The sequence below is a fragment of the Nansenia antarctica genome (assembly GCF_963989245.1).
Source record: "Nansenia antarctica genome assembly, chromosome: 5".
NCBI lineage: Eukaryota > Metazoa > Chordata > Actinopteri > Argentiniformes > Microstomatidae > Nansenia > Nansenia antarctica.
Genome location: NC_137690.1, coordinates 5,107,688 through 5,132,301, shown reverse-complemented (window position 1 = coordinate 5,132,301; position 24,614 = coordinate 5,107,688). Strand labels below are relative to the sequence as shown.

General features: G+C 49.2%; 1 protein-coding gene across 2 annotated transcripts; it reads left to right on the top strand.

The window, feature by feature from the left end:
• The first annotated feature begins 1,070 nt into the window (after nucleotides 1-1,070).
• Nucleotides 1,071-22,668, top strand: hsd17b4 (hydroxysteroid (17-beta) dehydrogenase 4). 2 transcript variants are annotated; one of them, XM_080530483.1, is made up of 24 exons: nucleotides 1,071-1,219; nucleotides 3,534-3,587; nucleotides 4,597-4,704; nucleotides 5,826-5,885; nucleotides 6,033-6,054; nucleotides 6,146-6,192; nucleotides 7,820-7,904; nucleotides 8,349-8,536; nucleotides 9,304-9,395; nucleotides 9,526-9,550; nucleotides 10,666-10,794; nucleotides 12,443-12,558; nucleotides 15,055-15,291; nucleotides 15,879-15,930; nucleotides 16,174-16,245; nucleotides 16,891-16,994; nucleotides 17,711-17,776; nucleotides 17,941-18,010; nucleotides 18,335-18,441; nucleotides 19,673-19,759; nucleotides 20,631-20,714; nucleotides 21,078-21,216; nucleotides 21,673-21,800; nucleotides 22,488-22,668. In XM_080530483.1, the coding sequence occupies exons 1-24, from the start codon at nucleotides 1,162-1,164 to the stop codon at nucleotides 22,575-22,577; spliced, it is 2,220 nt and encodes a 739-aa protein (XP_080386609.1). In that variant the 5' UTR covers nucleotides 1,071-1,161; the 3' UTR covers nucleotides 22,578-22,668. The 2 variants fall into 2 exon arrangements, with proteins under 2 accessions (XP_080386609.1, XP_080386608.1); XM_080530482.1 differs by lacking the exon at nucleotides 22,488-22,668 and adding an exon at nucleotides 22,021-22,357 and having other exon boundaries at nucleotides 21,673-21,906.
• The last annotated feature ends 1,946 nt before the right edge of the window (nucleotides 22,669-24,614 follow it).

Here is a 24,614-nt window from a genome sequence, read left to right as displayed (position 1 = left end):
CTGTGGTGGGGGTGGCTGGGGTCTAACAGGCTGTGGTTGGGGTGGCTGGGGTCTAACAGGCTGTGGTCGGGGTGGCTGGGGTCTAACAGGCTGTGGTTGGGGTGGCTGGGGTCTAACAGGCTGTGGTGGGGGTGGCTGGGGTCTAACAGGCTGTGGTGGGGGTGGCTGGGGTCTAACAGGCTGTGGTTGGGGTGGCTGGGGTCTAACAGGCTGTGGTTGGGGTGGCTGGGGTCTAACAGACTGTGGTTGGGGTGGCTGGGGTCTAACAGGCTGTGGTGGGGGTGGCTGGGGTCTAACAGGCTGTGGTGTGGGTGGCTGGGGTCTTTGATGATCCTCCGGGCTTTGCTGACACACCGTTTGTCGTATATATCCTGGATGGAGGGGAGCTCACATCCGGTGATGCGCTCGGCTGTCCACACCACCCTCTGTAGCGCTCTGCGGTTGAGGGCAGGGCTGTTGCCGTGCCAGGCAGTGATGCACCCGGTCGGTATACTCTCGGTTGTGCCTCTGTAGAAGGCCCGCAGGGTCGTCGACCCCATGCCAAACTGCTTCCACCGCCCGAGGTGAAAGAGGCGCTGCTGTGCCTTAATCTAAATGAATCACGTTATCACAACTACCTCGCCCTAAGCTACCTCGCCCTAAGCTACCTCGCCCTAAGCTACCTCGCCCTAAGCATTTCATTGCACCGTCTACGGCTGTATTCTGTGCGTTTCATAAATAAACTTTGATTTGATTTGATTTGATTTCAACTTTAGCATGAAAGCACTGCACCCCTCAATGACTGTCAATTATTCATGACTGTAGGTAAAACAACAAATCTAAAGTGGAAATTAGTATGATAACAATCTGCTTGATTGACAGGCATTGACATTTTTCTATGCATAACAAATTAGGTACTGACTGAAATCAGCCCCCAGGTAAATCACCTTTATAATGAAGTGGAGCTGTGGTGGGATGGGACTCTTGGATCTCTGCAATGCGATTGGTTAGATTCTGACTACCCAGGGTGCCCCTTGTGGAAGTAGGCTAAAGTTCACCCTGAGCTGTCAGCACACACACACACACACACACTCTGGACCTGTGTTGTTGTTGTTGTTGTTGTTGCTGCGACTGTCATCTGGACATAAGAGATTATTAAACATCCAGATTACGAGCCTGATCATGTCTGTGCCTTTGACTTTCCAGGGGAAGGTGGTCCTCGTGACGGGGGCTGGTGGAGGTAAACAAAGCTAACTTTCTGACTGTATCAATGGGAGCTAGCCTAGCGTTAGCTTTCTTTCTGTCAAACTGTCAACGCTTGTCGGATGTTTTTCTAACGTGTCAGCCTGACTATGATCATGAAACCTTCGGAGATGTGCAGATCGGGGGGTCGCTAATGATGCTCGCCAGGCAGGAAGACAATAGTGTGATGTCCTAGCTAGCATTAGCAGCTGGCTAGTGCTTGTTATGTATGGCATTGCTAGTCAGCTAGCTGCCTTAGACAGCCTTGTACATCCCATCTTCCTCTCTATACTCCCATAATCTGCATCATCACATGATAGGATTGGTCTACACTCACTATGAATAAATGAATGAATGAATGGTCTTTATTGTCATTGATACAGTACAGGTACCATACAACGAAATTTGGGAGGGGGGGGCTCCCCTGGTGCTTGGAAAGAAATACTAAAAACAAGAAGGGAAAAGAGCTGGTTTACATAAATAAAGGCTATGTACACTATCCACTATACTACTATACTATAGAAATAAAACACTGTGCTGTACTCTATGCTATGCTATAAATATCCTAACATTTCCTATCTCTGAACCTTATGTACCCGAGGGTTGTCCTATTGCACATAGTATTGTTGCACATTCATTTAAAGTGTCGCAGTTTGCAGGTTTGAAATGTTCACAGTTGTGTTTAGGATGATAGGATTGGTCTAAACTCACTACCAGAACCTCTCTATACTCCCATATCTGCATCATCACATGATAGGATTGGTCTACACTGGTCTAAACTCACTACCAGGTAGTCACATCTCTGCAAACGGTCTCACAAGCAGGCTGTCAACTTTGGGTAGCTGGCTGGAGTGAGAGTGCATTAAGCATGGGCTTAATCAGGCACATCAGACCACGACGGGGAGGTGGGTGCTACCAGAAACACTTTATAATTCAGCAGACGCTTTCTTTTAATCCAGAGCGATTTACAATTACAGATCACAGGGACATTCTCCCTGGAGTCATTTAGGTCTAAAGTGCCTTGCTCGAGGGCACACTGGTGGGGGTGTTCCCAGGTGGGATTCAACCTCATGACCTTCCGATCATCAGTCCAACTCACTATCCCCTAGACCACCACTACCCCATTTTGACCATAATACGTCTGCCTGTTGTTCATCTCTTGTTGCTGTCGAAGTGTTTTGGTGGGTTGTGACTGTGAGTTGTGTGAGCAGCCTGAGAGCTTGTGGCTCTAGTCTAGGTGAAAGCTTGTGGCTCTAGTCTAGGTGAAAGCTTGTGAAAGCTTGTGAAAGCTTGTCACACACGACAGAAGTGTGGGATTTGGCAACCCTGCTGTCGATGGTAAAGTTGCGACATTGTGGCTGCGGCGCTGATATCACTCACCCCTAGCTGCACAGAACAAAGTACATCGCCTTGAACGCCTGGCTGGCAGTGTGTGAAAGGGCAACGCAGCACAGGGGAGGCTGGTGGAGGTAGAAATCAGAGGACGGTAGTCCTGTAATGCATGGAACGGGGCGGCTGTGTGGCGCAGGAGGTAGAACCGACTGGCGTCTAATGATCGCAAGGTCAGCAGATCGGCGGTTCGAACCCCGGCTGGCCACAGGTGTCCCGGTGTCCTTGGGCAAGACACTGAACCCCAAATTGTTCCCAATGAGCGGACCGCACGCTTTGCATGGTAGCTTGCAGCCATTGGTGTGTGAATGAGTGTGTGAATGAATGAGAGGCCGTTGTAAAGTGCTTTGGAATAAGGCTATATAGGCTAAGGCAGTCCATTTACCATTATGGTATCAAACGTGTGTGATACCATTTATCACGCCATTTCATGCAGAGCAATGACCCTGTCTTGCCGCAGCAGCAGAATCACAGTGTCAACACACACACAGCTGTGATGCACACAGACTCTTATTCCAACTGACAGTGGAGAAATGTCTTGGCTCTACCATAGTCTGTCGACGTCAACATAGCTTAATGCTCCTGCTACACGACCAGGCCATTTGAACTTGTTCTACAAACTCAGCATTGATTTGATCAGTGAACCAGGAGAGGCTGTCTTCCAATGTCTACCTCCCTCCACAGCCTCCCCTGCAGTAAACAGTGCAGTGCTCTCTCCCTGGTGTCAATGTTTGAGTATGTTACTTCACATTGGGCTGTTGTTATACTGTTTCAGATGTCTATTTTATTTTATTCTATTGTCACTTTACTTGTTTTTACAAGTTGTATTGTCACTTTACTTGTTTGTTGTTTGTGAGCTGCCTAAAAAAAGCCTTAAAAGCCTTAAAAAGTCGATCTATATCCATCTGGTTGTGTTTCCACAGGACTTGGTAGAGAATACGCCTTGGCGTTTGGTGAGAGGGGAGCTTCGGTTGTTGGTAAGAATGAGTTATTATCTTAGACTCCTTTCTCAAAGATGTGTTTATGAATAAATAACGTTTTTGTTTGTTTGTTGATATCCTGAAAACAATGGCTGTGTTCAAAAACGCAATCTTGCATATTATATATATATTATATTATTCAGAGTGTACGTGGGAAAAGAACAAGAACAAGATATACTTTTGATCTCTGAGGGGAAATTATCTTTCTGCACATCCCCCTCGAGACAGAAACACACACACATACACAGAACACCACAGCACATCCCCCTCGAGACAGAAACACACACAGCACAGAACACCACAGCACATTCCTAACATAGTTCTGGGCACAGGGTCAGCCCCTGTCAGACGCCCCTGGAGCAGTCAGGGGTCACGTGCCTTGCTCAAGGGCACAACGGCAGTGGTGGTAGGATACTGTAGATATGATCCCAGAAACGCTCCAGTCACCAGCTCACCTCCGGCTCCCTCCTGAGGCGGGGATCGAACCAGCGACCTTCTGATTGCTGGCTGGCCCTCTCTAACCTCTAGGCTACCTGACCTCTAACCTCTAGACTACCTGCCTCTCTAACCTCTACGCTACCTGCCGCCCCAACTGTACCGCACTTGTTATTCGCTCTGGAGAAGAGTGCAAGAACGCATTTTGGAACGCAGCCCATGTCTTTATATGTCAAGGACCAACTCTGGGGTCGTGAACCGTATGCCTAGGCCACGCCTCAGTAGTGGAATCCTGAGACATCTACTACCCCCCTGTACTGTTTCCCCAGTATCATAATAATAATAATAAAATACAATTAAAAGCTTCCTTCTTCTAGCACGACGACTGCCAATGGCTCCAGGCCTGAGCATAGAGTACTTTATCCCGCTATGACTAGCGGATAGATGATTCACTTACTACTTACTTACTTACTTAGTCAAATGTATTTGTTGTAAGTCACTTTGGATAAAGGCGTCTGCTAAATGCCCAAAAATAAACATGTAAATGTAACTGCCTCTTCCCTGTCCCTAGTGAACGACCTTGGAGGAGACATCAAAGGAGGGGGGAAGAGTTCGGTCCTGGCTGATAAGGTGGTGGAGGAGATAAAAGCCAAGGGAGGCAAGGCAGTAGCCAACTATGGTAGGTAGTATCTCTCCCCACAGAGGGCCTTTATGGAGGCCAGCTACGGTACGTAGCCTCTACCACAGAGGGCCTCTATGGAGGCCAGCTACGGTACGTAGCCTCTACCACAGAGGGCCTCTATGGAGGCCAGCTACGGTACGTAGCCTCTACCACAGAGGGCCTCTATGGAGGCCAGCTACGGTACGTAGCCTCTACCACAGAGGGCCTCTATGGAGGCCAGCTACGGTACGTAGCCTCTACCACAGAGGGCCTCTATGGAGGCCAGCTACGGTACGTAGCTTCTACCACAGAGGGCCTCTATGGAGGCCAGCTACGGTACGTAGCCTCTACCACAGAGGGCCTCTATGGAGGCCAGCTACGGTACGTAGCTTCTACCACAGAGGGCCTCTATGGAGGCCAGCTACGGTACGTAGCCTCTACCACAGAGGGCCTCTATGGATGCCAGCTACGGTACGTAGCCTCTACCACAGAGGGCCTCTATGGAGGCCAGCTACGGTACGTAGCTTCTACCACAGAGGGCCTCTATGGAGGCCAGCTACGGTACGTAGCCTCTACCACAGAGGGCCTCTATGGAGGCCAGCTACGGTACGTAGCTTCTACCACAGAGGGCCTCTATGGAGGCCAGCTACGGTACGTAGCCTCTACCACAGGGAGCCTCTATGGAGGCCAGCTACAGTAGGTAGTCTCTCCCACAGGGAGCCTCTATGGAGGCCAGCTACAGTAGGTAGTCTCTCCCCACAGTGGTCCTCCGTGGCTTAGGTTGTTGGTTCGGTTCCTGCTGGGACCATATATACAGAAAAATGTACATGTATGCACTCACTGCGATGGAAGTCGCTTCGGATAAAAGCGTCAGCTAAATTGATTGAGATGTTTATTTCAAATATGTGCAAAACAAGATACAGCAACAATAATTAATATAATGGAAAACAAAAAAACTAAACTAATAGAATTAAAAAGCAGAAAGCAAAATAAATGATTGCACATTTAACTTAGTTTTATTAATTTATTAATTTATTTTTCACATTATTCGAAAAGGAGTGAGTAGATGGTGTGTATTACCTGATGCTTCATACTGTATAACCATGTTTTCCACCTTTAACCTCCAACCTCCTCCACAGAGTCCGTAGAGGACGGGGAGAAGCTGATCCAGACAGCCCTGGACGCGTTTGGGAGAATAGGTGAGTCAATAACACAGACAAAATGCTGCTTGCGTAGTAAATGTACACTGTATAGATGAATATAAAGCATGATTAGATTACATGTTCACTATATATGGTAGGCTTGATTGAACACATTCAAGACATATCTATGCTTTTCTTTTCCAGATATCGTTATAAATAATGCAGGGTAAGTTTTTAACTTCACCGTTTCCCACAATGCACCTTCTTGATAAGTTACAGGAAGAACCATTACTTATGTTTTATTTCACGCATGTCAGGATACTTCGAGACCGCTCCTTTGGCAGGACAAGTGACCTGGATTGGGGTAAGGATTCGTACTTTCCATCCAATCTATTCTATTCCACACCTCACACACAGCATGCTAAGACTGTTGTTTGTCCATTTGCTGTATTTCAGAGTTCAGTAATTACACCTATCCATTTGTTGTCTTGTAGTTCACGGTTCAGTAATTACACTGATCCATCTATGCCATATTTCTAATAGTTCAGTAATTAAACCGATCCATCCCATCGCTTGTATTTCCCACCTGGTACACAGCATACAGCATGCTGTGAATACATGGCAGAGGTGGGAGTATGTCACAAATGTGTAAGTGTCAAGTCTTAACCTTCAAGTCTCAAGCAAGTTCCAAGCTACTGTGGTGAGAAGTCAAATCAAGTTGCTCAGGACAAGCAAGTCACAAGTCAAGTCTGATGATCGACACCAGTTTCCACATTTAAATCAGTTAAGAGACAGTAATAATCAATCAATGGCAATCAATAACAAGCCTCCTAAATGAACACAAATAGTGTATAAAGTAAAAACAAGTATAAAAAATAATAAATAAATATATAAAGCCTAAAATGTAAACATTACTGACATTACTAACATTACATCAAGTATAATGGTTTTAGTATGCCATATTGACATACTGACATTACTAAACATTAGGCTACATCAGGCCATGAAAACGTATTCAAACTATTCAAGTATAATGGTTTTTGTCAAGCATGAACTGACTCTTATGGGACATGCTATTCATCTTATTTAGTCCTGTCCATATCCACATAGCTAGCGGCAAGCTGGTAGCGATATTACTGCCTAGAAACATGAATAGCCACTTACAATAAATGCGCTGCATTTGCAAACAATTAATTTGATATTACTTTGTGTGCGTTCGTAAATATGCTCTGGAAACTCATGGAATACCTCTTGTCCAATCAAATTAGTTGGTCTCTTATGACGTTGAACGCAGCGTGCGCTCCGGCGCTCTCAGAGCGAATTTACGAACGCAGCCTTTGTCAACTCACGTTCAACAGGAGCACGCGATGCCACATACTGTTTGAGCCACATACTCTTCGTGGCTCAAAAACGTAACATAGCTTAGATTTAACGATAGCTGTCTATCTAACGTTTGACTAGCCAATAAGTTAGCTAAAAAGACACATTCTCCGTGGGTTTTGTAGTGACGGATGTTATGGTGCATACCGCTGTTCTCTTCTGACTACCGCCATCAATAATCCTTCAATCCAAATTGAATTATGGTCAAACCCACTACATGATTTAATTATGGTCTACATATATTATATAATATTATATTTACGACATGACGATAGCTGCCTCGTCCGTTGGCCTCTACTGGTTTGCCGCGTGCAGTAGGTTGCCAGGCAACGCATCGGGCACTGCGCGAGAAATCACCCAACCGTGTCTCAAAACGAACGGACATATTCAAATATTTAATAAAAAAAAAGAAAGTCAAGTCCTTTCGAGTCATCTGTCTCAAGTCTCAAGTCATGAATGCCAAGTCAATTCGAGTCTTTTATAAATGTTAGTCAAGCCAGTCTCAAGTCTTCAAATTTGCGACTTGAGTCTGATTCGAGTCCCCTCGTTACATGGATACATACTGTATTTCATAGCTCAGTAATTAAACCGACCCTTCTCTTGTGTTCCAGACCTGATCCACAGGGTTCATCTGAGGGGTTCCTTCATGGTCACCCGGGCGGCGTGGGACCACATGAAGAAGCAGAAGTTTGGGAGGTACGGTGATGACATCGGTCAAGGTCTAGGGTCACGGGTCCGGGGTCAAACTTAGCATCACTGTTGTCACCCAGGCAGAAGGAAACAGAGGACACTCGTCTGCCAAATCTGTGGATGTTTAGTGAGGACATACAGGCCTCTGTTCTCCTCTCCTATAGCGGATGTTTAGTGAGGACATTTTCCCTGATTTGAGCAGTGAAGTACAGTAGGCTCTGGGTATGTTTCTGGGTCGCTGGGCAGGGTCGTTTCTCTGTGTTGTTGTGTTGTGTGGTGTTGCGTTTTCCTGTTACTGCTGCTTGACTGAAGTGAACTGAGTGTAAACACACACACACACACACACACATGCACTCACCCTCTAACCCCCCCCCCCCCCCCACACACACACAAACACACTCTCTTGTCTAACCCCGTCGGCCTTGTGTACCCTTGTGTGTGTGCGCCCAGAATCATCATGACGTCATCAGCGGCGGGCATCTACGGTAACTTCGGCCAGGCCAACTACAGCGCGGCCAAGCTGGGCATGCTGGGCCTGGCCAACACCCTGGCCATCGAGGGCCAGAAGTACAACATCCACTGCAACACCATCGCCCCCACCGCCGGATCACGCCTCACAGAGACCGTCATGCCCCCTGGTGAGTGTGGGGGATGGGGGGGGGAGGAAAGGGGAGGAGAGGAGAACAGAGGAGAGGAGAGGAGGGGAACAGAGGAGAGGAAAGGAGAGGACAGGAGAGGACAGGAGAGGACAGGAGAGGAGAGGAGAGGAGAGGAGAGGAGAGGAGAGGAGAGGCGAGGCGGGGAGAGGAGAGGAGAGGAGAGGAGAACAGAACAGAGGAGAGAAGAGAAGAGAAGAGAAGAGAAGATGACCTTGCTGGTTTGTGGATGTTGGTATTGAGTAGTGGGTTTGTGGGTCGGGTATTTAATGAGGCGGCATAGTTGATCGCTTCCTTCGCCTGGCGCGTGCCAGACTGGCTTCTGCCTCCGTCCTCCACCCTGGCTCGTATCTCCGCTATCGTTCTGTGTGACTTTGGAGTCAAAGTCAAACTTTATTGGCCGTATACACGGGATTCAACCTCAGACATGGGCAATGAAATGCTTTTCAATGAAGCAAAGTGCTGCTAGGCCATCAAATGGTTCCATATTGATGTTGTTGATGTTTTGGTGACATTGTTAACATTGTTGATGTTCTGTTGACATTGTTAACATTGTTGATGTTCTGTTGACTTTATTGATGTTCTGTTGACATAGTTAACATTGGTGATGTTTTGTTGACTTTATTGATGTTTTGTTGATGTTGTTGATGTTTCGTTGACGGTGTAAACATTGTTGATGATTTGTTGATGTTGTTGATGATTTGTTGACTTTATTGATGTGTTGTTGATGTTTTGTTGTCTGTCGACAGATCTGCTGGAGTCGTTGAAGGCGGAGTACGTGGCCCCCCTGGTGCTGTGGTTGTGTCACCAGGAGTGTCAGGAGAACGGCAGCCTGTTTGAGGTGTGTGTGTGTGTGTGTGTGTGTGTGTGACTGTATGTATGTGTGTGTGTGTGTGTGTGTCTGTGTGTGTGTGTGAGACAAGTCACATGTTCATTAACCTTGACTGTGTGTGTGTTGTCTCCTGGTGCAGGTGGGCGCTGGCTGGATCGGGAAGCGTAAGTAGCCTGTTAGCCTGTTAGCCTGTTAGACTGTTAGCCTGTTAGACTGTTAGGATGTTAGACTGTTAGACTGTTAGCCTGTTAGACTGTTAGGATGTTAGACTGTTAGCCTGTTAGACTTTTAGGATGTTAGACTGTTAGCCTGTTAGACTGTTAGGATGTTAGACTGTTAGACTGTTAGACTGTTAGCCTGTTAGACTGTTAGACTGTTAGCCTGTTAGGATGTTAGACTGTTAGACTGTTAGACTGTTAGACTGTTAGACTGTTAGACTGTTAGCCTGTTAGGATGTTAGACTGTTAGCCTGTTAGACTGTTAGGATGTTAGACTGTTAGACTGTTAGACTGTTAGGATGTTAGACTGTTAGACTGTTAGACTGTTAGGATGTTAGACTGTTAGACTGTTAGACTGTTAGACTGTTAGACTGTTAGACTGTTAGACTGTTAGGATGTTAGACTGTTAGACTGTTAGGATGTTAGACTGTTAGACTGTTAGACTGTTAGGATGTTAGACTGTTAGACTGCTAGGATGTTAGACTGTTAGACTGTTAGACTGTTAGACTGTTAGACTGTTAGGATGTTAGACTGTTAGCCTGTTAGACTGTTAGGATGTTAGACTGTTAGACTGTTAGACTGTTAGACTGTTAGGATGTTAGACTGTTAGACTGTTAGACTGTTAGACTGTTAGACTGTTAGACTGTTAGGATGTTAGACTGTTAGACTGTTAGGCTGTTAGACTGTTAGACTGTTAGGATGTTAGACTGTTAGACTGTTAGACTGTTAGGATGTTAGACTGTTAGACTGGTAGACTGTTAGGATGTTAGACTGTTAGACTGTTAGGATGTGTTCTTCTCCCTGGGGAAGGTCTGTTCTACTGGATTCAGTATTCCCTTGTGTGTGTGTGTGTGTGTGTGTGTGTGTGTGTGTGTCTGTGTGTCTGTGTGTCTGTGTGTGTGTGTGTGTGTGTGCATGTGCGTGCATGCATGTGTGTGTGTCGGTGCGTATCTGTGTGTGTGTCGGTGCGTATCTGTGTGTGTGTGTGTACACGTGTGTGTGTGTGTGTACACGTGTGTGTGTGTGTGTGTGTGTGTATGCGTGTCGGTGTGTGTGTGCAGTGCGCTGGGAGCGTTCTCAGGGCAGGATAGTGAGGCAGAGGAGCCAGGGCATGTCCCCAGAGGCCGTCAGGGACCAGTGGGACGCCATCTGTGACTTCACCGACGCCACCAAGCCTGCCAACATCCAAGGTAACATTCTCACACACACACACACACACACACACACATCTGTGACTTCACCGACGCCACCTAGCCTGCCAACATCCAAGGTAACATTCACACACACATACACACATCTGTGACTTCACTAATACCCTCAAGCCTGCAAACATCCACGGTAAGACACACTGACACACACACACACACACAATATGTGTCTAATATTCTAGTTGTCAAATATTGGAATATTCCACGGTGTACAGAGTTTACACTCTTCTCGCTTTGCAACAACAGTAGTATGTAACCAATACCACAGAAGAAGAGATCCAATACCAATACCACAGAAGAAGAGATCCAATACCACAGAAGCCCTCCCCCTGCCCCCTTCTAGCTTTCTCTCTCTCTCTCTCCTCCTCCTCCTCCTCCTCCTCCTCCTCCTCCTCCTCTTCTTCCCTCGCTCCCTGCCCTTGTCTGTACATTAGCAGCAGCAGCAGTGGCAGCAGCAGTGCACCATGGGGGTGGTAGTCTCTTCCCCCGGGACGTCTGTCTCATTAGCATGTCTTTGTTGAGCTTCTCACTTGTTCCTGAAACTTGTTGCTGTTCCAGAACAATCTGCCGGAGTGACTGGGTTCACCTCCTCTCTCCTCTTCTCTCTCTTCTCTTCTCTGTCCTCTGTCACCTCTCCTCTCCTCTCTCTCTCTCTCTCTCTCTCTCTCTCTCTCTCTCTCTCTCTCTCTCTCTCTCTCTCTCTCTCTCTCTCTCTCTCTCTCTCTTCAGGCTCTTTCCTCTCTCTCTCCTCTGCGCTCTCTCTGCTTTCCTCTCTCCACTCTTCTCTCTTCTTTCTGTCCTCTCTCTCTCTCTCTCACCCGTCTCTCTCCCCTCTTTATATTCCCTGTTGTGAAGTCTTGTTGAGACCGTAAAAAGTATGAACTTGAGTTATCGATTTTAAGAAGTGTTAATGTGTGTTTTATGTGTTCATGTGACTCCTCTCCGTCTGCTGTTGCACTGCTGAGGTTATTGACGGGCTGTTGGGAACAGATGCTCCAGTAACGTTATGTTGCATCAGAATGTGTGGTGTTTTAATGACACTTCCTGGTTGTGTTGTTGGCAACAATGTGTGGCTCCTGTTCCTGTCCTCCTGCTCTTTGTGGGAGGACTGTAGAGTGTTATTGACCTGGGAGGACTGTAGAGTGTTATTGACCTGGGAGGACTGTAGAGTGTTATTGACCTGGGAGGACTGTAGAGTGTTATTGACCTGGGAGGACTGTAGAGTGTTATTGACCTGGGAGGACTGTAGAGTGTTATTGACCTGGGAGGACTGTAGAGTGTTATTGACCTGGGAGGACTGTAGAGTGTTATTGACCTGGGAGGACTGTAGAGTGTTATTGACCTGGGAGGACTGTAGAGTGTTATTGACCGACTCACTTCACCTCTCTGTCACCTCTCTCTTTGTGTGGTGGTTACAGGTGATTATAGTGTCTATTCTTCTCTCTGTGTGACTGGTTGTATAATCTCATTCTCATCCACTCTGTCAATCTCTCTCTCTCTCTCTCCCTCTCTCTCCTCTGTGCTCTCTGCTTTCTCTCTCCACTCCTCTATCTCTCGCTCTCCTCTGTGGTTGTATTGTAGAGTCTCATCCCCCCTTCTTCTCTCCTCTCTCTGTGTGGTGTGTTGATAGAGTCTCTGGCCACGTTGGTGGAGGTCCTGTCCAGCGTGGAGACTGACCCAGGCCCGGTCCCCAACCCGACCAGCGCCATGGCCTCCTCCTCCCCCTCTTCCTCGGGCATCAACCCAGTGAGTCTCCACCCCCCCCCCCCCCCCCCTCCCCCCACCCCCAGCCCTCTGGACAAACTAGACTTCCTCGTTCCCTCCATCCAGGAGCACTGAACAGACGGACCTGTCCGATACGTCGTCCACCTGGAACCGGCGCCGCCGCTGAGGCGGTGGTGGGAGCCAGCTCTGAAATCTGAAACTGACTTTAATTGAAACTTGGCTCCCGGTGTTGGTCGAGTTCCGGTTCGGTGGGCGGCGTATCGGACAGGTCCGTCTGTTTAGTTTATCTAGTTTGTCCGTCTGTTCGGGTTCATGGCTTCCCGCGAGAGGAAGTCTGCTGATTTGGCGGCAGACCTGATCGGTTGAAGTCAGGCAGCTCCACTGATGAAGTCGTCGTCTTTGATCAATCTGATTTTAAAATCTAATCGAATTAAATTTGAACAGAATCAAACTTTATTGACGACACCTCCTGCGGACGGGAACGGAGCAGGACAGATGGCGGGCGATAATGATGCGCCGCCGTCGTCACCACCACCACCGAAGAAGAAACCTCTCGCCGTGCGAGGGATGTCGTCTCTTTGAAGCCGAGTTGCCATGGCGCTGAGTCACGTCACCGCGCCCCCCCCCCCGGTTGACCCCTCGCCGACCTTCCGCGACCTTCCCAACAGGCGAGGCGATGGCGATGACTCGTTTAGCAGATCTGACACCAAACCGGACGGGTGTTAGCGTGATCTTTCTGTCTCTGCTTATACCCGTCTGATGTCGTTCAGATCTACAGATTGAGAATCCAGGGCGTCGGAGGGGTTAGGGGGTGTGTCTCTGGACCATGTGACAGGAGCACAGCCAGGCTGTCAATCACAGCGATGCCTCGGGCCGCCATGGTGACACAGTGAAGTTTGACTTGGAGCCATGGCAACCCAGCTTCATTTACATTACATTTAAATTTTTGGCATTTAGCAGACGCCTTATTCCAAAGCGACTTAGCAGGGACAATCGGTGCAATCGGTGTATCGTTATCATCAGGAGATATCACAGTCACAGTTGTAGAGATACTGGAGAGCAGTATTGTTATCATCAGGAGATGGTCTAAGGCAGGGGTCGGCAATAGGCGGCCCGTGGGCCATTGCTGGCCCATCACCAATAATATTTGGCCAGCAGATTATTTTGAGAATCCACTTTTCTTTCTTTTTTTACAATATCGGACCGACAGTCCCACATATAGCGCCTATAATGTCCGAATAGAGAATCGACCTCCACCTGAATAATGCTTATTGTACTTTTATCCATGTTGAGAGTGAATGACACAGGGACAGACAATCAGGCAGCGAAGCGCACTGACGCTGAACCCCTCACGGTGAATCATAAGTAGGTGGACAACGCGTGGTGCTGAAATAGCCGACATGCGGTGTGTGGTTTGAAAAAAATAACACGAGCTCAGTAAGCCATTCAAACGTAATGTTTACGTATATGTGACTGCAACACACATGAACAGTAACGAAGCAAATTCTGTTTAATTTTCTGAAAAACATTGACAACAAAATCGGCAAACAAAAAGCATCTCCCATCGGTCACTATTTGCTTGATATCTGGTGATATGGACGTCACTTTAATCCGCAGGCAGTTCTCAAGGTTTTTATGCATCAATCGATTCCTCTCGTGCGTCTTTATCACATTCATTGACGAAAAGGACGACTCGCATGTATAGAAAGGGAACATTGTGAGCACGTAAAATGTCTCTCACAACGGCTTTGCATTGATGAAACCAGGTAGGATGAACGTATAGTTCGCTGTCCATTCCTCTTTAAATGCCCTGTTTTCACCGTCAACTTTCCTCTTTAGACCTTTGGAGAGTGACATTATGTTTCTCTTGCTAGCTAGCAGGTTAAATGTTTAGCTAACTTCACCCGGCACGCAGTGTTGGGGTTAGTTTATTAATCCAATAATAATGTGACCTTGTCTGGGAGGAGGGCAGAATCATTATCAGAACAAAAGTATGTTACATAATTATTAGAATAAGTTAGGCTGCGCTACATCGTCAGTCCACACATTTATTATTCAAAAATATGGAACAGGGTGAAACTACGTTTCAACGTTGTTGAGAATCACAACACAAACTCGCTAGTCAAGCCAAAATACTGCAACGTAATGGATTGGACTGCTACCTAGTTGACACTACTTTACATTGTTAGCAGGCTCACAAAACAAGCTGTGTTAGTTGACTAGCGATGTGTACATTTTTCGAAAGAAAAGTCAAAGCATTAGAACGTGTCACATTTTTTAACAATAAATTACTTAAATTAGCCTTTGATTATGTTCGGGCCCGCCATCTAGTGGCTACATTTTTTTTGGGCCCGAGGCCAAACTTAATTGCCGACCCCTGGTCTAGGGGTTAGTGTCTAATGGCTAGGGGTTAGGGTCTAATGCCTTAGGGTTAGTGTCTATGGAGGGGTGTCTATGGTGTCTGGGGTCTAGGGAGTCAAACTAACCCTCCTCTCCTCTCCTCCTCTCCTCCCCCAGGCTGAGGCGATCGGCCAGAAGCTTCCGGAGACGTCGTTCAGCTACAGCAACACCCAGTGCATCCTGTACGCCCTGGGGGTGGGCGTGTCCACGCGGGAGGAGGACCACCTGCGCTTCCTGTACGAGGGCAGCCAGGACTTCTGCTGCCTGCCCACCTTCGGGGTGATCCCCTCCCAGGCGGCCATGATGGACGGGGGCCTGGGGGCCGTGCCGGGCCTCAACATCGACTTCTCCAGGGTCAGACACCGCAGCCACGCTCCAGAAACACTCTGTTGACATTACACACTGGAGGAGCTCTCTAGAAACTGTTACAAACTGTAGGAGTGCTCTAGAAACTGTTACAAACTGTAGGAGCTGTCTAGAAACTGTTGGGGCGGCGGTAGCCTAGTGGTTAGAGAGGCCGGCTAGCAATCAGAAGGTCTCTGGTTCGATCCCTGCCTCAGGAGGGAGCTGCATGTGCCCTTGAGCAAGGCACTTATCCCCTAATTGCTCCAGGGGCGCCGACTATGGCTGACCCTGTGCCTAGACCCTGTGCTTTGAGCAAAAATACCGACTGACAAGTTGATTGCATGGCAAACACAAAAAAACTGTAGGAGCTCTCTAGAAACTGTTGACAATAGAAACTGTACATCTCTGTTGGAGATGACCAATCATGTAGGTTTTGATGCTGCGTAGTGTCTTATTGCTCACTCTCAGTGTGTTTCAGTTGTGTGTTCAGCTACTGACTGCCAAAAGACTGTTCTGTTGTCGGCAGACGAATGAAAAAACGATATCTGAACAGCAATTGGAATCACAACATCTCTCTCTCCCCCCCCCCCCTCCAGGTGTTGCATGGGGAGCAGTACCTAGAGCTGTACAAGCCCCTCCCCACCTCAGGTAAGCCCCTCCCCTCCCCACCTCAGGTAAGCCCCTCCCCACCTCAGGTAAGCCCCTCCCCTCCCCACCTCAGGTAAGCCCCTCCCCACCTCAGGTAAGCCCCTCCCCTCCCCACCTCAGGTAAGCCCCTCCCCATCCCACCTCAGGTCTGTGTCTCACATCCTGTTGTTGCCTCTTTCCCTCCGACATCTTCTCTCCATAAAATAAACAGATTCTGTAACTTTTATAATCCCTCCTTTGCAGGAACACTGACCTCACAGGCCACCATAGCTGACGTGTTGGACAAAGGCTCCGGAGCTGTTATTCTCATGGATGGTGAGGTGGTGGTGGTGGTTGTGGTTGTTGTTGTTGTTGTTTATACAAATGTGTTTGTTGAACGTACCCTGGTAGAAGGAGTGAAGGCGGATGCTGTCGTCCTATGCCAACTGGGTATACTGACAGAGGAAGGGAATGTTTTAGATTTCCACAGGCTTGCATCCCATTAAAGCTCACTGGTCTCATTAACCACAGAGTCTGCTCTACCAAACGGCCCCGAGAGACCAGACTCCAGGAAACACAGTCTGATACTGTGTGTGTGTGTGTGTGTGTGTGTGTGTGTGTGTCTGTCTGTCTCTGTCTGTGTGTGTCTGTCTCTGTGTGTGTGTCTGTCTTTGTGTGTGTGTGCCTGTGTGTGTGTGTGTGTGTCTGTCTCTGTGTGTGTGTGTGTCTGTCTCTGTGTGTGTGTGTGTGTGTCTGTCTGTGTGTGTGTGTCTGTCTTTGTGTGTGTGTGTGCCTGTGTGTGTGCGTGTCTCTGTGTGTGTGTCTGTCTCTCTCTGTGTGTGTGTGTGTGTGTGTGTCTCTCTCTCTCTCTCTCTCTCTCTGTGTGTGTCTGTCTCTGTGTCTCTGTGTGTGTGTGTGTGTGTCTGTCTGTCTGTCTGTCTGTCTCTGTGTGTGTGTGTGTGTGTGTCTCTCTCTCTCTAGTGAACACGTACAGCGGTGAGGAGCTGGTGTGCTACAACCAGTGGTCTGTGTTCGTGGTGGGGGCCGGGGGCTTCGGAGGCAGGAGGACGTCTGACAAGGCCAAGGTACCTCCACCTCCACCTGTCACTCATCACCTCCACCTGTCACTCATCACCACCACCCGTCACTCATCACCTCCACCTGTCACTCATCACCTCCACCCGTCACTCATCACCTCCACCTGTCACTCATCACCTTGGTAACGAGACTGTCGAAACAACAGCTAGGCCGCTGAGAGGGCTGGTAAGGGAGTCCAGGGAAGGAGCATGAGTCCCTAGCTGCAGTTTAAGGGTGTTTTATTTAACTACCATAAAAACATAGCCTACTATCGACACAGAGCCATCTCGTGGACTAGACGGTACATAGCGTTAGCATAGCGCGGTCAACAGACATGTCGGCGCCCTCAACTCACCCTCTCTCCGTGCAAACACACAATCAATCTGCATCAATCCCAAATAGACACAGGTGACAGTCATTAGGCTACCAATCATTCTGCCCCGGTGACACACCCACACCTCCAGACAGACCACACCCACTACCACTGGTGATAGTGACGATACTTCCCTGCTCCTACGACCTTCACCACCCATCCATCACCTGTCACCTGTCACCTCCACTACCTGTCACCTCCACCTATCACCTCTGCTGATGCCTTCAGACAGCCCAGCTTTAATACAGGGGATGCCGGTGGGCCCTGTCCTCCGATATTTCCCTTCACTGCTTTGAGACCGTCGTCGTGTGGTTAAGGTGATGCTGTAACCCTGGTCTCTCTCTCCTCCAGCTCCCCCTGCCCCCCCCCGACAGAGCTCCTGACTCCGTGATGACCGACGTCACCACCAGAGACCAGGTGTGTGTTGGTTCAGTATCCAGGAGTGACGGTATCAATAATGCTTCGTCATCAGCGTCATCAAATCTGCCTGTACTCAATATCCATATGGGTCCATATACTGTGTAGTTAGTATATCCCCAAAGACAGTGAGGTCACATGGTTTGTCCCCTTGTTGGTTGCAGGCGGCCCTGTACCGTCTGAGTGGGGACTGGAACCCCCTCCACATAGACCCCAGCTTCGCCGCCATGGGAGGTGAGACCCTGTCAATACGCTACCTAGCATGCTACTGAGAATGAATGGTCCTTCAACACGTGACACGTTCTAATGCTTTGGTCCACATATCGACAACCAATCAAAATGTTCAGACTTTTCTTTTGAAACACTACAATGTTGTTGAGAATCACAACACAAACTCGCTAGTCAAGCCAAACTACTGCGTTCAATACGCTACCTAGCATTCTACTGAGAATGAATGGTCACACAATACTAATAATAGCATGCTATGTATATCTGTTCATACGCCTCACTGTGCTGTGTACGAGAGTGTAATGAGTCATAATGGCCCCTCCCCCCCAGGGTTCGCGACCCCCATCCTGCACGGCCTGTGTTCCTTCGGGTTCGCGGCCAGACACGTCCTGAAGCAGTACGCCAACAACGACGCCACGCTGTTCAAGGCCATTAAGGTGAAACACCAGCACAGCTCACTCCTCCTCCTCCTCCTCTCCTTCCCATCCCCCTCTTCCTCCCCTCATCTCTCCGTTGTTCAAGGCCATTAAGGTGAAACACCAGCACAGCTCACTCCTCCTCCTCCTCCTCTCCTTCCCATCCCCCTCTCCTCCTCCTCCTCTCCTCCCTCTGTTCCCATATCCCCCTCTTCCTCCCCTCATCTCTCCGTTGTTCAAGGCCGTCAAGGTGAAACACCAGCACAGCTCCCTCCTCCTCCTCCTCCTCCACCCTCTCCTCCTACTTCTTCTCCCCCCCCCCCCCCTCCTCTCTTCCCCACCATCCCTCTTTTCCTCCCCCCATCTCTCTCCTGTTCAAGGCCATCAAGGTGGAACATCAGTACAGCCCCCCCCCATCCCCCATCCATCTCTTCCTCCCCCCATCTCTCCCCTGTTCAAGGGCGTCGAAGTAAAACAAAAGCGTAGCTCCCCCCCCCCCCCCCCCCGCTGTCTCACTCCGTCCTCCCGCTGGTTGGTCTTGCCAAGCCCTCGTTGCGAGGCCCGTAGTCTTGTTTCCGGACACTTCCGCCACCAATGTGCCAAAGTTCTGGTGGGCCGAGGGCCTCAAACTTGGCCTTCATTAGATTAGATTAGACTCAACCTTTTTGTCATTGCACAAGAGAAAGAACGAAATGTATTTTTTCTTTGCTCTAGGCAGAGAGTCAGCCATAGTCAGCCACACCCCCCGTGGAGCAATTAGGGGTTACGTACCTTGCTCAAGGGCACAACGGCATGTGGTAGGCACCTTGGATATGACGCCAGCAACCCCCCCTGCCCCCCTGCCCTGCCCCTCTTCTCCTTACTTTCCTGTCCATCTTCACTATCTCTCTATCCAATAAAATTTGTCGAAAATATGAGTCAGACAATAATATGAGTCAGACATGCTCTATGAATAAAATAATGTAATACTGTTACAATGTGATAATGTGTGGCCTGGGGTGGTCCAGTGGTCCAGCACCACGGTCTGCAGTGCACATACTATGCCCATGTGGACATGGGTTCGAATCCGGCCCACGCCCTGCTGACATGCCCTCTCTCCCTTCTTCTCCTTACTCTCCTGTCTGTCTTCACTGTGTCTGTCCAATAAAATGAAAAAGAATATGAGTGGGACTGCCCCACTCAGAAAAAAATACTTTAAAAGTAATGTAATACTGTAATAATGTTATAATGTGGTTCTGTTCTGTCCTCTCAGGTCCGGTTCGCCAAGCCCGTGCTGCCGGGCCAGTCCCTGCAGACAGAGATGTGGAAGGAGGGCAACAGGATCCACATCCAGTGCAAAGTGAGTCTCTTTAATCAGCCGCGGTAATGGCTCCCGCTCCTCGTTAACGCCCCCCCCCCGCCCCTCCCCGTTAACGCCCCCTCCCCCCCCCTAAGTCGTTGACCCTGAGGAGGGCGACTCTGGCCAGACATTTATCGCTGAATAAATGTCACAGCAATGAAAGAGAGAGAGAGAGAGAGACAATGAATAAGAAGTTTGATTTTGAAGTTTTGATTACCGTCATTGTTATCGATTTGGGGCGACAGTTTGCGAACAACGATGATGGACTTTTAATGGTGTAGGACGTGCTCAGATGTCGGACGGACGGACGGTCAGCGATGGCTGGGGCTGCTGTCTTTCTGTCTCTCTGTCCCTCTGTCTCGTCTTTGTCTCTCTGTTTCTCTGTCCCTGTGTCTCTCTGTCCCTGTGTCTCTCTGTCCCTCTGTCTCTCTGTCTCGCTGTCCCTGTGTCTCTCTGTCTCTCTCTCTCCCTGTCGTCTCTCTGTCTCTCTATCTCTGTCCCCCTGTCTCTCTGTCCCCCTGTCTCTCTGTCCCCCTGTCTCTCTGTCTCTGTCCCTCTGTCTCTGTGTCCCTGTGTCTCTCTGTCCCTGTGTCTCTCTGTCTCTCTCTCTCCCTGTCGTCTCTCTCTGTCTCTCTGTGTCTCTGTCCCCCTGTCTCTCTGTCTCTGTCCCTCTGTCTCCGTCCCCCTGTCTCTCTGTCCCTCTGTTAATGTCTCTCTGTCCCTCTGTCTCTCTCTCTCTCTCTCTCTCTGTCTCTGTCTCTCTATCCCTCTGTCCCCTCTGGGTTCAACGTTATAAAGGCACCAGGTAATGTGATTGGACAAGAGATCCCAGTGTGTCTGTCCCTCTGACCTGCTGAGTTCCGTCCCCCAGGTGGTGGAGACGGGAGCGGTGGTTCTGGCCGGGGCCTATGTGGACCTGCACGCTGCTGAGACCTCCCCTGACAGCCTGCCTGAGGTAATCACATCACTCACACACACACGCACACGCACACGCACACGCACACACACACACACACATACACACACACACACACACACTACACACACAGGCAACAGCACAGTCTGAAATGAGCAAACTAGCAAATGAGCAAACACAGGAAATGACCTCACACGTGACATTAGCTCACACATGACATTCAATTAAATTAAATGACTTGACACATTCACTTTTCCACAGTCATGTTGTTGTTATTGTAAACGAGAAGGTTTATTTGCAATGACCTACCTGGACAGATACGGGTAGGAAATGAAATATGTATTTGATAAATTAAATGTGTGTGTGTGTGTGTGTGTGTGTGTGTGTGTTAACCCCTCCCAGGCCGGGGGTCTCCAGAGCGACCTGGTGTTTGCGGAGATCGGACAGCGGATCAAAGCCATGGGGGCGGAGCTTGTGAAGAAGGTGAAGGCTGTGTTTGTCTGGGAGATCACCAAGGACGGACAGACTGCTGCTCTGTGGAGTGAGTCAACACACACACACACACACACACACACACACACACACACACACACCTTTACCTGTCCATCACACACCTTTACCTGTACACTGCTGTCAACAACACACACGTTAACACACCTTTACCTGTACATTGACCTGTTGATTCACCTGTGTTTAATACCTACAGACAGCTGCTGAAGCTGCACTACTGGGGGTCTTACTTACTTACTTACTTACTTACGTACTTACTCTACACCTAACACCTGTCTTTGTACTCACTCATTGCTGTATTCTGATGGTTTCTCTCTCTCTCTCTAACCCCCCCTCTCTCTCTAACCCCCCCCTCTCTCTCTCTAACCCCCCTCTCTCTCTCTAACCCCCTCTCTCTCTCTCTCTAACCCCCCTCTCTCTCTCTAACCCCCTCTCTCTCTCTCTCTAACCCCCCTCTCTCTCTCTAACCCCCCCCCCCCCCCTCTAGCCATTGATCTGAAGGCGGGGTCGGGGAGCTTACACAAGGGTCCGTACAGCGGGAAGGCAGACGTCACCCTCACCCTGTCTGACCAGGACTTCATGGAGGTGGTGACGGGCAAGCTCAACCCTCAGAAGGTAGGCACACACACGCACACACACACGCACACGCACACTCACCCACCTGGAGCTCCACCACCTTCTGAGGAGGCTCGGAGGTCCTCCACCACCATCATCTGAGGAGGTCTGGACCTCCACCTCCTCCACCACCACCACTTTCTAATGAGGCCTGGAGGTCCTCCACCACCACCACCACCACCATCTGAGGCGGTCTGGACCTCGTCCACCATCTGAGGAGGCCTGGACCTCCCCCTCCACCACCACCACCACCTGAGGAGGCCTGGAGCTCGGGGAGGTTCTAGTCAGAGAAAAGCAGCGCATCAGCAGAGTAGTGGAGCCGGAGCGCCCAGAGGCTTTTTCTTGTTTCTTGTGTTTGAAGGCTTTTTCACTTCAGTGAAAAGTACACTGCTGTTTGAGCTACTTATCCCAGTTCTCCCTCCCTCCTCCTACTCCTCAGAGAAGCGAAGCATTTCATTGTTCTGGGATTTGGCAGAGAGAAAAGTCGGCTACTCGCCTCAGCTCCTGAACTTTCTATTGATTCGGTTTGTGGGAGCGTCGCAATTGATCTGGTTTCTGTGCTGAGATGTGTGAGAATGGGAGCCTGAGGTACTCAGACTTGTTCTTTGTCTCCCTCCCTCCCATCCTCCCACCCCATGTCCCTCCCTCCCACCCCCTCCCTCTCTCCCTCCCTCCCCACCCCTCCAGGCGTTCTTCGGAGGCAAACTGAAGATGCGAGGTAACATCATGTTGAGTCAGAAGTTGGAGGTGATCCTCAAAGACCACGCCAAGCTCTGAGGCGGAGCTACGACCCCACCGGCCAATAAAACATCAGGAGCACACCCTACCTGTCCAACCTCTTTCTTCTCTTCTGATCTACACTAGTGTCTAGGGGTGTAGGGGGCTAGGGGATTAGGGGGCTAGGGGTGTAGGGGATTAGGGTGTAGGGGCTAGGGGTGTAGGGGGCTTGGGTGTAAGGAGCTAGAGTGTAGGGGATTAGGGGTTGGGGGCTAGGGTGTAAAGAGCTAGAGTTTAGGGAATTAGGGGGTGGGGGGGTTAGGGTTTAGGGAGCTAGGGTATAGGTGGTTAGGGTTTAGGGAGCTAGGTGGTTAGGGTTTAGGGAGCTAGGTGGTTAGGGTTTAGGGAGCTAGAGCGTATGGGGGCTCGGGGTCGTTTCTGGACAGGGCCGATCTCTTCATCCTTATGAGTCAGCATCATAATTTATTCTTCATCATCATCATCCTCATCTTCATCATCACACCCTGGTCCGTCTGAGGCAGCAGTAATTGCACTAATCTGTCCCTGCGTCCCTCCCCGCGTCCTGACCTGCAGAGAGAGAGAGAGAGAGGTAGAGAGAGAGAGAGAGGTAGAGAGAGAGAGAGAGGTAGAGAGATAGAGAGAGGTAGAGAGATAGAGAGAGAGAGTCCCTGGCCTGCGTCTCAGTGATAACTCCCCCGCCTGATGACTCAGTAATGCAGTTTGTTGACGTTAATGGAGGCATAAATAACGGGGACGGTCCCCGGTTGTCCATGACAGTTAGACGACGGCCTGGCGCGTCGCCCCCGGGGGGGTGGTGGGGGGCCGTGATTATGAGACTCAGCAGAGCGATCGCCAAAACGGGGGGAAGGTTGATATTATTATTATTCTTCTTTGCCGCCACGACGATGAGAACCGGACGAAAGGAAATGTGCGTGACGAACGACGGGACGCGGTTCACGAGGTTGATAGATACCCCGGGTTAGCGCCGCCGACAACGACGACGTGAGGCGGTTGTGAAGTTGTTGTCGTGGCGACGAGACCCTTCTTCTTCTTTTACTACTCCGGTATTTATCCAGTCTGTTTGTGTGTCTGTGTTGTTGTTGTTGTTGTCAACACCAGGACGCAGCGCTTATATATATGTATGAACGAGCCGATGAATCGCGTCTCTTCTAGTCAGGACATTGCTTCTTCTTTTCGAGGCCGACGCTCGACGCTACAAAACGTTCGGTATGCCGTGGTCCTGAACGCAGCCAACCAATCGAGGCCCTGCATTTACATTTTAACCGTTTTAGCAGAACGCTTTTAAGCCGAAGCACGACTTACCATTAGAGATCACAGGGATTTGACCGTCTCCCTGGAGTCATTTAGGGCTGAGTGCCTTACTCAAGGGCACACTAGTAGGTGGTGGTGTTCCCCAGGTGGGACTTGAACTCATGACCTTCTGATCACCAGTTCAACTCACTATCCACGAAGCCACCACTACTAGACCACCACTTAACCTATAGCACTGCCCTGCCCTCGTTAGCAGGGGAGGCTGGTGGAGGTAGAATTCGGACTCACGGTGATGCGGAAAGAAACGAGTAATGGTATCAAACACAACGTGTTCCATTCATCACCATGAGCCCTGTCCTCTGATTCCTACCTCCACCAGCCTCCCATGAGCCCTGTCCTCTGATTCCTACCTCCACCAGCCTCCCCTGCTTGTTCTAGAGTATCCTCCTGACATGCTGGAGTGATAAAGACTGAAGTTAACTTGTTAATAATTATAAATTACTTTGATGGTTGTCAAGAGTGTCCCTAACGTAATCTGTACGTAACTGCTGGTCTCATAACCTCATAATAATGGAGTTTGATTTAGTAAAACTACCTAACCACTTGATTTTTTTTAAAGGTCTCTTTATTTGATTGCTTGTATCTGAAATGATGTATTCAATATCACTGTTATTTCCTCTTATGTTTGGTTTTGTTCATTTTGAAGTGACAAACTACTTTCATGAATGTGATGATATCCAATTTAAAAAGATGATACTAATCAGCGTTGAACGCAGTGTAATAAATATGCAGTAATGAGTCTTT

Bases quoted from the DNA above. Each gene is read 5' to 3' on its own strand.
- hsd17b4 (XM_080530482.1), top strand. From the start codon at position 1,162: ATGTCTGTGCCTTTGACTTTCCAGGGGAAGGTGGTCCTCGTGACGGGG. The intron at 6,055-6,145 runs GTAAGTTTTTAA...CACGCATGTCAG, and splicing joins ATCGTTATAAATAATGCAGG to GATACTTCGAGACCGCTCCT. The intron at 16,246-16,890 runs GTGAGGTGGTGG...CTCTCTCTCTAG, and splicing joins AGCTGTTATTCTCATGGATG to TGAACACGTACAGCGGTGAG.